The 15213-nt window shown below is 41.8% G+C and overlaps 1 protein-coding gene and 1 long non-coding RNA gene across 2 annotated transcripts in view; one reads left to right on the top strand and one right to left on the bottom strand.

Annotated features, from left to right (window-relative positions):
• GLIPR2 (GLI pathogenesis related 2) overlaps nucleotides 1–12843 on the top strand; it is a 26443-nt gene extending 13600 nt beyond the window's left edge. Inside the window, exons 3-5 of the mRNA XM_042048706.1 lie at nucleotides 3169–3272; nucleotides 10228–10305; nucleotides 11275–12843. Of these exons, the coding sequence (XP_041904640.1) occupies nucleotides 3169–3272; nucleotides 10228–10305; nucleotides 11275–11435 (343 nt within the window). The 3' untranslated portion in view covers nucleotides 11436–12843. The remainder of the gene's footprint in view (nucleotides 1–3168; nucleotides 3273–10227; nucleotides 10306–11274) is intronic.
• Nucleotides 6873–15213, bottom strand: LOC121674389. Its single transcript, XR_006019602.1, has 3 exons — nucleotides 13905–15213; nucleotides 13082–13273; nucleotides 6873–9519 (listed from the first exon to the last, which is right to left on the bottom strand). It is a non-coding gene; the product is annotated as an uncharacterized LOC121674389 (long non-coding RNA).

Genomic DNA, 15213 nt, shown 5'->3' with positions numbered 1-15213 from the left:
TCTTGGAGCCTTTTTCACATGTGGGCTACATCTGTCTGCACTGGTAGGTGTCCTCTGCAGAGGGTAGTTGTCTAAAACATGCTTCACCATGAAGTGCTAAAACAGCACTTCTGTCAGATGAGGGATTGTCATCTGCAGAATAGCCAGTGCTGCTGAAATAGTGAGAAAATAACTTTTTCATGTAAGAAGTGGTGACTGGTCTAAGATCAGTGGAATCAGGAGGAAGTAATTTCAGATCAAATTATCTATCTCCTGGCCCGAAAAGCAAAAGCATTAAATGTTCTCTATTCTGTCCGGAAGGAAACATCTTGTCTCTTCTCCAGTGTTGAAGACTGCACAACTTCTTCTCAGTCTAACATACAGTGAATCTATCTTCCTGCTCTCTGACTTGAGTCTTCTTTACAGAAATTTGAGTCCAATACTGCTTGTCCTCTTTACTGTGCTTACAATGACCAGATTAACTTCCTTCCCTTTACAGCAACCTTTTTCAAAAAGTAGATTTAAAATTCTTCTCTTTTTTTTATGCTGATCCTCACAGTACAAAAGAGATAACTGAAGGAGTAAATGCTGATTAAACTCTTAAGAAGATAAATAATACTAAATGGTGGCCAGTTTGATCCCTACTCTAGTCATAAGATCTCCTCCCATTAGGCTTTCTACCATAACCATGCAGATTTCTCTGTACCAGGTGACTGGGAGACAGAGATGCTGTAGTCTTTCCAGAATGTGATTTACTGTCCCAGCATAATGGGACACAGATGTCACACAGATGTGCTGGCTCCTGACTCCTAGATCTCTCCCAGCTGTTGTGCTGTACAGCACACCATGTACATGGCATGTGGACATGACCTCTGGCAGCAAAAAAAAACTTGGTGTTGCTACTTTTTTTATTTTTCTTTTGAGACATCACTATAACTGGACACAGTATCTCTAGGAGATGGAATGCCAGTGACTCATTCACCAGCCTTTGTAATCTGCTGGGGCTTTCCTTCAGTTCTTCTAAGGGGATTTTTTGTTTCTGTTTTTCATGCTCACAGTGAGGAAGAGATTTCATTGACTTGTCAGTAGCACTTCTTGTGTCTCCAAAGTGCAACACTTGGTTTGAACAAGTTGGCTTTTATGAATAGTTTAGATTATTCTATCAAATATGCATTGCTCCACATTTATCTCTAAGTGTGCTGTTGCCCTTGCTGGGTATTTTTAGATCCTTCAGAAATTCCTCACAGCCATCTCTGGACTCAGCTGACGCCCTGCTATGATGAATAACAATAGGAAACCTTTATTTGGTTATGGTCTGTAACTTAACTTGTAAGAATTAAGAGACACATGTACAGACTGGTAAAACTGGTTGATAGCAAGAACCAGAAATGTTCTGATCTGAATAAAAGATATGAAATTAAAGAAATCTCATATTTGTCACAACAGGTTCTGTATATTCTTAAATTCAAAGAAGAACTTCACCTTTTCTTTGGGTATATCCTACATACATACCTTTGTTGGTATGTATTTGGTGTACCTCTGGGTACTTTTCTGTGCTTTTCTATCTGTGTTGAAAAAGGTATATTTCCTACTATTTTCAGGTCCAATTATTGTGACAGGTGAACTGACTATTGGATCCCTGCTTTAACATGAGATGAGTCAGCCTCAGCAGGTGTCTGTTTATCTCTGACTGTAATGAAGCGTAGGGTGATGATCTCAGATGCAAATCTCATGCTTTCAACTTCCTGAGCTGGAGTGGATAAATCACCCTTTGTCTGAAATCCCTGGCAGCTTCATCCATCTGCAATGTGTACTTTCTTCCAGTCTTGCCTCTAACTTGGGATATGAGGATCCTGAGAAAAATTACAGGACTGTAGTGATAGCATCTAAAGATCCTCTAGTCCAGGATCTAGCAAACTGACAACACACAAGTTTTCATTATTTCTAAATTAATGGATGTAGCTAAATACTTTTTTTGTTTTGTGGGAAGATTAGGGCAGAAGGAAATTAGAACCTAATGACTGAAGTACTAGCTTGGGTCAAAATGTTCAGCTGGACAAAATTTGTGTCTCTGGAGATGCCAGTAGCTCATGATTAGGGAAGGAGTAAGAGAACAAAACAAATGTGATCCTTCTCCCTTTATCTTCTCCTGGAAATTACAGATTTATCCTGGAAATTATGGTTTTCCTAAGAAGTAAGTTGTATCCTCATTTATTTGTTGCTCTTGTTTAATATGCCGTGAAGATTCCTCCCCACATCCATCCAGTGTGAATTTGCCTCTCTCTTTTTCAACCCAACATGTGCTTTGGTGTCCGCATTGTCCTGTGGCGCTGACTTCTGCTGCACAGTGTGGAATAAGTGCTTTGTCTCACTTGAGTTTTAAATCTACAACCTGATGACTCTCTGTGTTGTCACTGTAAGAAATAACAAATGGTCTTTCCAATTTCCCTGTCTCTGCACTGAAGCCTTTCCGGTGTTGAATAAAGAGAGTAATTGTTTTACCCATTATGTTCTTCTTAACCCTATTGTTCTAAGAAAATAAAATACATCCCACACTCACACACGTCAACTTCTATAGAAACAGTGCTGCTTATGCCTATGTTGGTTTACACAGTTGTTGTCTCAGAGTGTCCATGTGGTCCCCTTCTCTTCCATCCTGTTGCCTGGTACACTGCTCTTTTTTTGCATTTGACTTTTTTTTTCATTTGTAAACGTAGGGGGTTTATGCTTGCTTTAACTGAATCCCCACTTCTGGTTTTTTTCCAGTCTCACTGAGAACATTTAATTTACTCCTGTGAGGGACCTAGAAATGCCAGGAGGTGACACCTGTAACAGTTGCTGTAGGTGCTTCCCTTTCCACCATCAGCTGTGGCTAAGGATGGCCAGCGGATTTCCAGGTGCTAGTCACAATGTGGTGGAAGGGGATCTACCCTTTGATTTCTTCTAGGCTCTTCTCAGAAGTGATACAGATGCTCATGAAAGACAGAGAAAATATATTTTCCCTTTGCCTAACTTGTAGATCTATGTAAGCTTAAAGCATCTCTGGCTTCAGGGCTTTGCAACTTGACTTAAACCCATCATCTTCCAGCACAATTCCCTGTTTGCATATCCTTCTCTTCCTCCTGTTCCTCTTCCTCTCTGCTCATTGCAACTGTGGTCCCTGAGCCAATGTGTGGATTCCTTTGCTAGGTATGCAGAAGAACTGGCTACCACGAGGGTCCTCAAGCACAGCTCCGAGTCTGCTAATGGGAAATGTGGAGAAAACCTAGCATGGGCATCCTATGACCAATCAGGTGAGCTCTCTTCTCTTGTTGTCTCACGGACACCTGATAAATGCCTTTGGGCTCAGAGCATTGGTTGCAAGAGTGCTGGAGTTTCCTCTACTTCAGAAATGTATCCACCATAGCCCAGCCCACGCTCCGTGGAGACAGGATGATGGTTTGCAGTCACCTGTGTGTCCTGAGAGCAAGAAGCATATGTAGGTACAGAGGGAGTAGGGTTTGTGGTGGTGTGTTCTGTCCCTTTGGAGGCAGGGCTTGGCAGCTAGGCTGCTCCATATGTCCCTGCTGTGGGGCTGTCTTTAGCGTGCGTCCATGGCAGGAGAGAAGGAAGCTGTCAATGCCCCGTACTTCACCTTTATCCTTAGTTTGTCCCAGCCAAGGAGAGGTCTGCCCACAGCCCAGCTGTGGTGAGGGAAGTGGAAAAATGTGTCTTGCACACTGCACAGCAGTTCCTGTTTGTGGGGGCTAAAGCGGAGGACAGGACACCAAAGTGGCAGTGGCTGATGTCCTTCCACAAGTATCTTCCACTCTGTCAGCAAAGAGGCTTTAAGCCCTTTTCTGTGCTTTCATTTCTGAAGACAAATTACTCCGTGTATTTTCTGACTGTAAATGTAACATGTAACTGGAAGCCTCTGGTTTGGGTGCCCCAGGAACTGCATTTTGGTCAGGCTGATGGCCTGTACTGAGCCCTCAGCTGGAGAGAGATTCAGCAGGCTCTTCCCTCCTGCCTCCTCCAGTGAGCAGGGCTCATGCCTCAGCCTGCTGGGACAGCAGGTGGGATGTATTAAAAGCGGCCACTTGCTTTCTTTATTCCAATCTACCCCTGGAATTTGCAGCACAGCCCCAAGGAAACAGAAGCTCATTTCTTCAGGCTGGAGGCTCTATTTGAAGGACCTGCAAATTTTAGTGAGTTTTAGTCTTAGGGACGCTGTTTGATTCAAGTGCCAGCTCTAGTCCCAAGTTGGGTATATTTTCATGTTGAAAAAGAAACCTATGGTGGAAAAACACAATTTGATTTGCTCATATTTGGCATTCTGTCCTTTGCAAGGGTGTGAGGAAGGGATTTGGAGCAGTATGGGAAAACACAGATGTACAGCAGAGTTTGCATAGTTGCTATGACTCACAGACTGAGCTTAGTTCTTCTTTGTGTTAATGGCCTGTGCTCCTTCCCCCGAGGTTAAAGCCACAGAATTCCCATTTAGAGAGCTGGAAACATAACACACAAATCCTTCTACATAATGTCTGCCTTTTTTCTGGATCCAGTCTGTTTTCTTCAGTGAACTGTTTCCATACATAACTTTCCAGTTTTGAGAAGTTTTGCTGGTTTTTATCCCCATGATTAAATGCCATGTTGAGAAAATTAAGCTACATCCTCTTTTGTTCTGTGAAACATTTCTATATTTCCAATGCAGCAGAATTACTCGAAGTACCAGAATGAGAAAGCTAGTTCTTCAAAGGAACTTATTTTCTCATCTAGGCTTAGTCTTCATCTCCGTGGAGTTGGTTCATTCTTTCTCTTTTTCTCATATAGTTCCCTCTGGATGGTTAATTTGGACCCTGCTCAATGAGGCTGCAATTTGGATTAAGACATCCATTCAGGGGCTTAACAAAGGCAGGCAGTGTCTTCTGGTTTCTTTCCCAGATAAAGCAAGACACAATAAACCTCTAAAATACTCTGTATTCTCTCTCAAAAAGTGATGCTGTTGTTTATTTTGGCTCTTACTGAGTTCTGTAGTGATGCCAGGAGATGCATTTCTTGTTTCAGAGAAGATTTAAGCTTTCAACTGTAAAGCCTTCTAATATTACTCATCTCCTGGTAAAGAATACCTTGAATTCTATTCAGGATTTCAGAGTTACATAGCCTAAAGCTGTTGCTAGAAATATGTTTATCCCTGTAATCCAAGAAATAGTTGACAGCTGTTTCCTCCCTCTAGTCCTGCAGGAACTGCTCCGTGGCAGACTTTTCTTTGTCTGTGTTCAAATAAGTGAGCTGTCATCTGCCACTGATGCAAGAGACTGCAGCCTGCCTTGGCAGCTGTGCTGTGTCAGGCTTCTCAGGATGCCTCGTCTCACTTCTCATGTGTCGGGAGGCTGAAGGCACACTGGCCATCCAAACACTGTATGTCTGAATTCTGTTTGGGATGGCCAGTGTGCCTGTGAAGAACATGCTGTGTTGCTGGTGGAAACACTGCAGCTTATGAACTCTCTAGAGAGTCTGTAAGAGAAGTCCATATCACCCACATCTGTTATGGGAGAAATCTGGGTCTCCTAAGGTTGGGGCTAGTGGGCAGAACAGCACAAGCATTGTCTGCCCAAGCCCTGGAGGGGTGTGCTCTGACTGAGGGCCTGCCTTGATGTATCTCTTGCTGTCTAAAACCAGGCTCATACAGTACTGTTAATTAAAGTCAAATAAAATAAGGACCTGCATGAGGGATGTTGAAAGTAGAGAATTACTTCCAAAAGCCATTGGTATGACTTTAGTCCAGGTAGATATTTTATTTTGGCAGCAATGTTAAATCTACCCCCTTTCCCCTCAGACTGGTGGGAGGAATGTTGTGAAAACGTAGTTTTTAAGTAGATCACCAAGGTGCTGCCCATTTGCAGAGGAATATACTCTGTGTGAGTCTATTAGAATGTTTTTAGCAACTTAGTGGGATTACTTGAAGATTTAAGCACTCTTTGTTTTGAGGAGAAACTGTAAGGCTGCGCCCAGAGAAATTAAATGTTGAGGCGAGCTGAATAGAGGAATAGGGCTGCCACAGCATTGTGTTGCCAATGGTGAGGCTGGGAATGCGTGTCCAGTCTTGCACAGGCTGGAAATGTGTTTCCAATCTTACACACATAAGCACACATATACAGTGTGGACACATGTACATGTGCAGAGCAGCACAAACAGGTGCAGTCAGCATTAAAATGAAGAGCACCAGTGGCTCTTCCTCTTTCCTTTTTCAGCTGATTCCAATGATATATGTTACTGGAGTATATAAATTAATATAGTATATAAATAGTATATATAGTAAATTAATATAGTATATAAAAATACAAACATACTTCTCAGTAAATGATTTAGAAGTAGAGATAATGTATATTTTATATTGTTAAAATATATAGAATTATATATATGTATGAAAATAATAGAATAGAAATAGAATTCCAGAGTGAATCCCAGCAGTAACTAAGCTCAGACACGCAGTCTGCCCAGTAGCTGTCCCTGGATCCCAATCTCACCAGTAGCTTGCACCTGGACATACCAGTTCCTGAGGCTGCAGTTCCACTCCAGTTGCCAGTACAGTGCATCTCACACACATGGGTCCCTGGCTGCTGACCAGAACTCACCCTGCAATGGTCATACTGTTGTGTAGCAACTCCTACCAGAGCACTTCACCTGCTCACCACCACGTCCCCCTTGTGCTTTGCTGGTGCTCCTGTTGCTGGCACTGCAGACACAGAGGTCCCTGCAACCCTTGGTCTGGTACCAGCTGTTGGCACTCTCCTCCCCCACATCCACAGAACAGAGCTCCTCAGCCAGGAGAATAACTAGAAATGACATTTAATGAGACAACTGCACAACTGATGAAGTGCAGAGCACAGCCAGGCAGGAGTGATGGCACCTGTTTACATGCAGTGGCCCCTTGATAGTAAGGGGGACATAATTTACACTGTTAGTCCTACATATGGACGGACCCCACATGGTCACACCTCTGACCCTGTGAGGAAGCTTGAGGCACAGTCAGTGTGGCCACATTGCAGGCTTGTATCTCATGTAAATGAAATCAAATTACTGTGCTGGTTCTGGTCCTAGTCTTGGGCAAAACTATAATTGGATGCTAGTTCAAGGATTGTTGCACTAAGTTTTCATGTGAGGAAGATTGTCCATCATAACTGAAACTCATTAGAGTGAGATTCAGCCTGTTCTGCAATGAACATCTAGTAAGCCTAGCTGAGCAGGTCATCAGTGAACTCTCACTGGGAGAAGGGTGGAGTCAAACTGTGTTTCTATAGTGAAAGTGTTTGTTGAAACTCTGAGTATGGTTTACAGCAGTGCAAACAGGAAGGGTGTTAAGAACGCCCAGCAGAATATTTATTAATCAGTTCTGCAAGCAGAGCAATGGAAGAGAAGCTGCAGCTCTGACTGCAGGGCAGATCCACGTGCTTTTTGAGAGGAGTAAACTTTATCATTTCTGCTCTGATCAGGAATGAGGGATGTGAGCAATTTCTTTTCTGTGTTTTTTTCCTTCTGACCGAAAAGCATTTTGAACATCAACCAACTTCCCCTGTTTTGTGGGAACTTTGGGAGCAGGGGGAGCTGTTTCCCATGAAACATTGAAAAGCAATCAAAACAGACCCTAAATATGACTGCATAATTTATTCCATAATAAATTTAAATGGAAATATTGTGGTCAGTTTTCTGAACCAGTAACTCTGAGGATACAAGCTGCTGCTAAAGCAGGTAGGCTCAGTGCACTCCTGATTCTTGTGCTGTTTTCTCTCTGGAAGTCTGGGGGTCACTGGGCTCAAAACAGGGGTTTTCCTTAGTCCCCTGTGTGCCAGCTGTCACTTTCAACACTGGTTTGGCTTGTGTCCCACCAGGGCATTGTTTACTGCTCCACAAAGGGCAAAGAATTAGAAGAAAAGTATTTCAGAAGGAAGAGAGACTGTTTAATCACTAGGTACCTACCTACCTGTCTTCTTACATGGCAGTAACTTCCACATTGGAGTCCCCCCTCATTTCCTGTGCCATGTGACAGATACAATCCATTCCCTTCACTTACAGGACACTGCTTTAACATGATTTCAAGATGGAGTTTGTCAAAAGTTGCCTAGTCCTTTGGTTAACTTCTCTTTTGCTGGAAAAAAGTCAGTCTTTATTTTCCCACAGCTTATGAGGCCATGACTCTTTTAATTCAAGGATGATGACGGCAATGCCATATAAGGAAAACTTGATCCTGCATGTGAAAAATGGAGAACAGTGATCAGCTTCTAAGCTTTAACTTCCTGGCCTCAGTCTGTTGAAAGCTTTCATCCTTGAAATCTGGAAATTAATACATGATAGACTGTGCTGCCCAACTATGCTCATTGTCTTTCAGGTACAGGATTGAGGGAGTTTTACCTGATGCCATTGCTATCTCCCTTGAATTAAAAAGTAAACATTTTTTCGCATTATAGTATTCTTTAAATTAAAAGCAAATTAATTATGAAGAGATGTTGTGTTTGTCAAAGCTTCCATGTGCCCTGCAATACTGCCATTATGGAGATTTTAAGTTCTGTCACATGCAGCCTAGGCACACTTCTTAGAGCTCCAGTAAGCAGAGTGGAGGTGACTTTCTCCTCAAATACTCTTTATACTGTTTCACACCAATACATTAACAGAAGGAATAAAATGCTGGCAGCAGTGAGAATGCAGTCCTACATCTGCTAAAATCCAACTTATGTATTATAGTCACTTCAGCACTTGTACACGTAAAATACATGGGCTTCATAAGGCCTGATATGTCAGCAGTCATATTCTGTACTTCTGTTACACCCAGCTTACCGCAAACACATCTAAATTCTTCATCGATATGAAAGTGAGTGGGACAGGATGATCTGATTGGTTTGTTGTGTGGTTTTTTACTATGTGCTTTTTCTTTTCCCCTTGTATTGCATAAAGGTCACTATTTGCACCTTTTTTCAGTTTTCATTTCCGCTTTAGTAAGAAATTAACAAATAAATATGTGTTACATACTTCAACCATGCTACAGGTCTACTGCATTTGTTTTTTTGGTGCAAGGAGAGCAGGAAAAGAAGAAACCAATAGTTATTCCTGAAACTTTTACTTTGGGAGACAAGAGAGGTTTTGCTACCTTTTTATGTAGAAAAGAATTATTTGACTCTACTAAGCACTCTTCCCAACAAGCAGTGTGGCATAAAAGTTCATAGTACTTTCAGTTCACAAACCTCTCTGGAGATGGCATTTCATTGAATATTTGCTTATCAATTATGGCTCTGATAACCAGGCTTGCCAGGCTAACAGCATCATCCTTTTAGCCAACTTCAGTCATAATAAACTGAAGTTTAAGTTAAGTTTAAAGCAGCGAATGCAGTGTCTGACTTCTAGAAGTGTGCAAGTTTAAGACTTTTTGCTGCAAAATAGCAAAGCATGAGTCATTGCTCTTCTGCACCCAACAGTCCACCAGGGACCTGCATTCTTCATGATGGCAGGCTTAACAGCTTTGGCAGCTTGCTTTGAAATCTCCTGGCCTTGCGTCGATGATACATCCTGGAATGTGAAGCAGAAATTTCATTATCGATGTTGCTCAGGGAAAAACCTGACCCCTCTCATCCCCCTGGTGTTTGACACAAGATTTTCCTAACAACCAGTAATGGAAAACAAGTAACATTTGGCATTTTTCTGCATAGCATCTGCAGATTCTGGTCTGTGCTACATCCCTGGCTGTAGTCATAGTCCTTATACAGCTGTTGTCAGTGAAGGCCTTGGATGGGATGAAACAGTGCTAGACATGCAGACTTCCACATGGAAGCAGCTCCTAAGTATGAGTATTTGAGGTTTCTGTAGTACCCTGGATTAGAGTGCCTCAAAATGGACCTTCACAATGGCTTTAGTGGTAGGTAGAAACCATAAAAATAAATGCACTGAGAAATCTGAAATATTGAATGCTGATGAGAACATGGGAAACTAAAAGACGTCAGAAATGTAATTTTTCTTTGGTTTAGCTGGAGCTGGAAGGTGTGGCTTTTTGTCTAGAAAACCTGGCACAGTTAGGCATTTCCAAACACATTCCAAGAGGAAGGAGCTGGTGAAAGCTGTGTGTATGAGCCTGATGACAGGAGCACTTATCCAAGATGAGGGAGATGTGTCTTCATTATCTTCCAAGCTGAAAGTTACAGAAGATCTTGCTGGGCAGGCTGTGAGCTACACTTTTGTGTTTATGTCACAATTTTGCAGCACATTTCTTTTGTCTTTCAGGAAAAGATGTGGCTGACAGATGGTACAGTGAAATAAAAAATTACAGCTTTCAAAACCCAGGGTTTTCTTCTGGGACAGGTAAGTTCAGACTGGGAACTGTCTCTTCAAAAACACATCTTCTATTATTATGCTAAAAACTGACAACAGTGTAAAACAACCTCAGAAATGAGAAACTAAGCAAAATCTGTAGGGGTTTTTTAGTACTGCATTTTCCCTCCAACTCCAAAATTTTGAACAGGCAACTTTTTATTTAAGGCAAATTAATTTGTAAGAAATACTAAATTGGAATCATATAGAAGTCTTACTAAATTACTCTGTTGTTTTTTACGTTGAGATGTGACTTCTGCTGAATTGTATCACTCCACTCACAGAGATCACTTCAGCTAAAATTTGGAGATTGGGAACAGGTCATTGGCTGCATATTGACAAGCTAGTGCAGAATGAACTTAAGAACATTGTTCCTCAAATAATGCTCAGCAAGAGAGGTACCTGACCTTGTTTCAGATTAAGAAAATCACGCTTTTCTCCCTGATTTGGGGATTTGTCTATGCACAGAGGGAACAACTGATGGAGCAGCACAATGCAGGGGTGGCTATTAAACTAGGCAGAAGCAGCCACAAAAACAGTGGTTTTTTTGAACAGTGGCACATGCAAACACATGGGGGAGTATGAAATGGTTAAAGCAAATGAATAACAGTCACTCTCAGAACTGCTGTTCTCACTGCAGGGAGTAAAAGCTGTGATGTCTTTGTCAAATTTTACGTCAGATACTTACCAAACTACTTCTTTCATGACTCTCCTGCTATGTATTCTTATTTGGATATAGGACATGGAAATGGGAATAGTAGTATGAAAACAGATCAGATTATGGTTTTTCAAGCAAAATGCTGGACATAGGGTTCTTTTTCATGTCCTTAGTTTGTTCTCATGTTAGACAAAGAAGCAGCTTCCTATTGTTCTTTCTTTCCCCAGCACCTCACGTGTTAAAGGGAATGTTAGAGATTTAGTATCTAAAGTGCTTTTGTATGTTTCTCTCTCTTTCTTTAGGTCACTTCACAGCCATGGTTTGGAAGAACACAAAAAAGATGGGAGTTGGAAAAGCATCTGCTAGTGATGGCTCAACGTTTGTGGTGGCTAGATATGATCCAGCGGGAAATGTAGTAAACCCAGGCTATTATGAAGAAAATGTTCTTCCTCCAAGAAAATAACTTTTTTTTTTCTTAAGGTAGTCTTAATGCTTAATGACAAATGAACCTGGATTTGGACCTAACAGTGTTTGAAACGAAGCACGATTCAATGAAATTTCCTGTTTGATACTGCTGTTCACTTCTCATTGTGGAGGAAGCAATTACATCTTGCTGAAGTCAATCTGCACATTAGGCCCCTGTTGCTTCTGAGGGGTCCTCAGTTTATTTGAGGATGAACTATATGCAGCATTTCTGAAGGGTAAAATGGGTAAGATTTATTTTAATCGTTTGCATGAGCTCTGTGTCAGCATGTGAGTAAGCACATGTTGAACGTCTTTTTTTTTTTTAAAGCACAAAACTTTATAGCTTTCTGTAAACTGAAGATACCAGCTTGTAATTATATTATGTACTCCCAGTTGTCCAGTACTTTTTAATAACTGTACCTTTGTTGCTCTGTCGCTACCTCCTGCTGTTGTGGGACCTCCTCGCTGCAAATGGAACATATGCAAAACTTCCTGTATGAAAGGTACATGTGTAAAATCTAGTGGCATTCAGACCTGTGTGTTTTTATTAAGAGGATCTCACGGAACACTAAAAGGCTGTTGGCAAAACTGTGTCCATCAAGCAAGCCATAACTAATGCACGATCTGAAAAAAACACCTAAAATTGTTTAAATCCTATTTTAGGTGCTAATATATAAAATATGTTTGAGATGAATGTATTTCAAGTTCAAAGTGCATCCTACAGTTTACAGTATGTACCTTGTATTATAATCAAATTATTTACTTCTGTTACAGAAAAATAAGATTCTACTTTTTGATATTTATGCACAAAAATGTTTCTTCGGTGGTGCACTTTGGATTTTATTTCTCAGTAACTTATTTTTTTTTCTAAGGAATACCTTTTAAAGGTGGTGTGCTATACAGACAATAACATTCCCAAATCATCTCATCTCCTTTAATAATGTAACGGTAGGGATATTCACATTGTCATAATTAAGAGATGTTTGCTCTTTATTCATATTATTCAATAATAGTAATATTTCACATGCTGGATTGATGTCTTGAAAACAATGAAGATTTAAATTCCTTAAGAACAAGCCAAGAAAAATTTTGAGGGCACTCTTTTCTCTGAAACGTGGATTGGGCCATTTTGTACAGGTTCATATACTGTGCTTCAATTTGGGGTTTTGTTTTCTTTGTAAACGTGTCTTTTGACTTTTGCTGAGATTCTGTATGCCATAATTTGGTTTATGAACAGTGCCATTACAGAAAAACTTCCTTTTGTTTACACAGTTGTAATAAACTGCACTCTTATGGCTTGATTATATGTCACTGTGATGCTGTTTGTTACAATTTTTTGCTGTAACCAAGAATTTGACACGTACCATGAACAACTGAAAAATAAATATTTTTGAATATGAACTCAAGCCTTTGCTGTTACCTGATTCTTTGTTGAATAATCCTCAAATTTTATTTCCAGGACATTAACATATGACATTATTACTTTTGTAACTCAGGGGGAAATAAAAGCAGCAAGTATTCTAGTCCAGGAAAGAAAGAAGAGACCTTCCAAGAGAGGCTAAATCATACAGCAGATCATAAATCCTCACTGATTTATTTATTTATTTAAAGGCTGAGCTAAGAGTTGAAGCTGAAGAGGCATACCTCTTTCTCTCTCGAGCTCCTGCTTTGTATCTCATTTCATTCTGCTGCTCCCTCTCTCGGCTGACGTGTTGTCAGTAGAGGAAACCCACTCGACTCCCACTCAGGTGTGTGTGTTTCAGGAACTGCAGCCTCAGGGCCTTCCTCCCCTCAATCCTCAGGTGACAAGTGAGATGGGAATGAAAGCAGGACTTTCTAAAAAAAAAAATAACAGGCTTGCTGCAACTGAGAAAAAGTTAAAAGCTGATGTTAAATAAACAGGCAGTATTAAAATACTCTGGTTTTTTCCTAATGACTTTCATGTTATTGGCCCTATAATTCCTTGAATGGTTGATGCAAAACTGTACATATTTTAGTTGAGTGAGTCAAGTCAGAATCTTTCTCTGCTGCCACCTAGGATTTATATTTTAAGTTCAGAGAGAACTGGGAAGGTAGGTAAAGAGAGGACAAAACAAAACAAAGCTTGCAGTTGTCTTTATTTAAAATGATAATGGCAAGTGAACTTCTGGAGGTTTTTAGACAGAGCATTTTCAGGGGGCATCAGAGGTAGCTGGACATGAAAGAAGCACAAAGCCATTCAATTGGCCTCAATGCTTGCTTCATGCACTCCAAAAAGACAATTAACAATTAAAAAATGCCAAACTGTTAATTTAATTCTTCATGATCCAAGATTATGCTGCTGATACCTTCTGCAAATGAACTCTGGCTGTGCAGCAAACCATGGTGTATGTAGGAGTCCAAATGTAGAGGAAAGGGTAACATTGCTGATGTGACTCACTCAAAAGCCACATGATTTTGGGGAATTGTACACTGAAACTTGACTTACCAACCATCAGTATTAAAAGGCTCTGTGTTGGTGTATTGCCCCACTCTCTACCACATCTTGGAGAGTTGTGGAGATTGGGAGGTGGCAAAGAAAGGTTATCTCCTGTCTTGTTAGAACAAAACAAGATGTTTAAGAGCTTCCTCAGACAGAGTTTTAGAGGTAGAAGTAACATTTGCCCTGGGAACAAAGAACAGACTAAACTGAGAAACATACTGTTTTTTAGAGGCCTGCTGATAATTTTTAAGGTCTTTTTGCAGGAGAAGGAGGAGAAAGAGGAGGAGGAAGAGGAGGAATTCTTGCTAGTCTGAGGCTTCATTTCTAGTCTTCTGGGTTCAATAATAACAGAGCATTTGGGGAAGAACTGGGATCGTTCTTAACAAGGTGCTGAAAAAGGAAGTCTGCATAAAGCATTGCCAACTGCCAGTTTCCCTCCTTTGTCTTCCCAAAAGGACAAAACCTCTTCCCAAGGAGACTTCAGGGTTTTGTTTGACTAGAGGTTCAGCATGACCTGATAACGTGCACTTGCAATCCAGAAAGCCAGCGGTGTCCTGGGCTGCATCAAAACCAGCGTAGGCAGCAGGCCAAGGGAGGGGATTCGGCTCTCTACTCTGCTCTGGTGAGACCCTCTCCCTGCTCCAGACTACTGCATCCCTGGAGCATCTGGGGGCCCTGGTGCAAAAAGGATGTGGACCTGTTGGAGTAAGTTCAGAGGAGGCCATGAGGATGATCAGGGGGTTGGAGCACGTCTCCTATGAAGACAGGCTGGGAGGGATGGGGCTGATCAGCCTGGAGAAGAGAAGATTCCTGAAGGGAGACTTTGCAGCATTCTTCCAGTGTGTAAAAGGGATCTGCATGAGAGCTGCACAGGGACTTTCTACAACGGCACGTAGTGGTAGGGGAACGGTTTAAAACTGACAGAGAGTAGGTTTAGATTAGATAGTAGGAAGAGATTCTTCACTGTGGGGATGCTGAGGCACTGGAACAGGCTGTCCAGAGAAACTGTGGACCCCATCCCTGGAAGTTGTTCAAAGCCAGGCTGGATGGGGGTGGCAAGGAGGATTGTAGCTAGGTGATCTTTAAGGTCCCTCCCAGCCCAAACGGTCCCGTGATTCTGTGATCAAACATCCCCTTAGTCTAGTACGTAGTTTGCCTTTTTTGACCGCTGACCTTTCCCGCCGCCCCGGTCCCGCGGAACACCAGCCCCGCCCCGCCCGCTCCGGCGGTGTCCCGGCGGGCTCCCGGCGGTGTCCCGGCGGTGTCCCGGCGGGCTCCCGGCGGGCTCCCGGCGGTGTCCCGGCGGTGTCCCGGC

The sequence above is a fragment of the Corvus kubaryi genome, unplaced genomic scaffold (genome assembly GCF_017639235.1).
Source record: "Corvus kubaryi isolate FWS band 111438036 unplaced genomic scaffold, C.kubaryi_AGA036_p1.0 68, whole genome shotgun sequence".
NCBI lineage: Eukaryota > Metazoa > Chordata > Aves > Passeriformes > Corvidae > Corvus > Corvus kubaryi.
The sequence above is the reverse complement of the archived record's forward strand: the minus strand, read 5'-3'. Positions and strand labels throughout refer to the sequence as shown.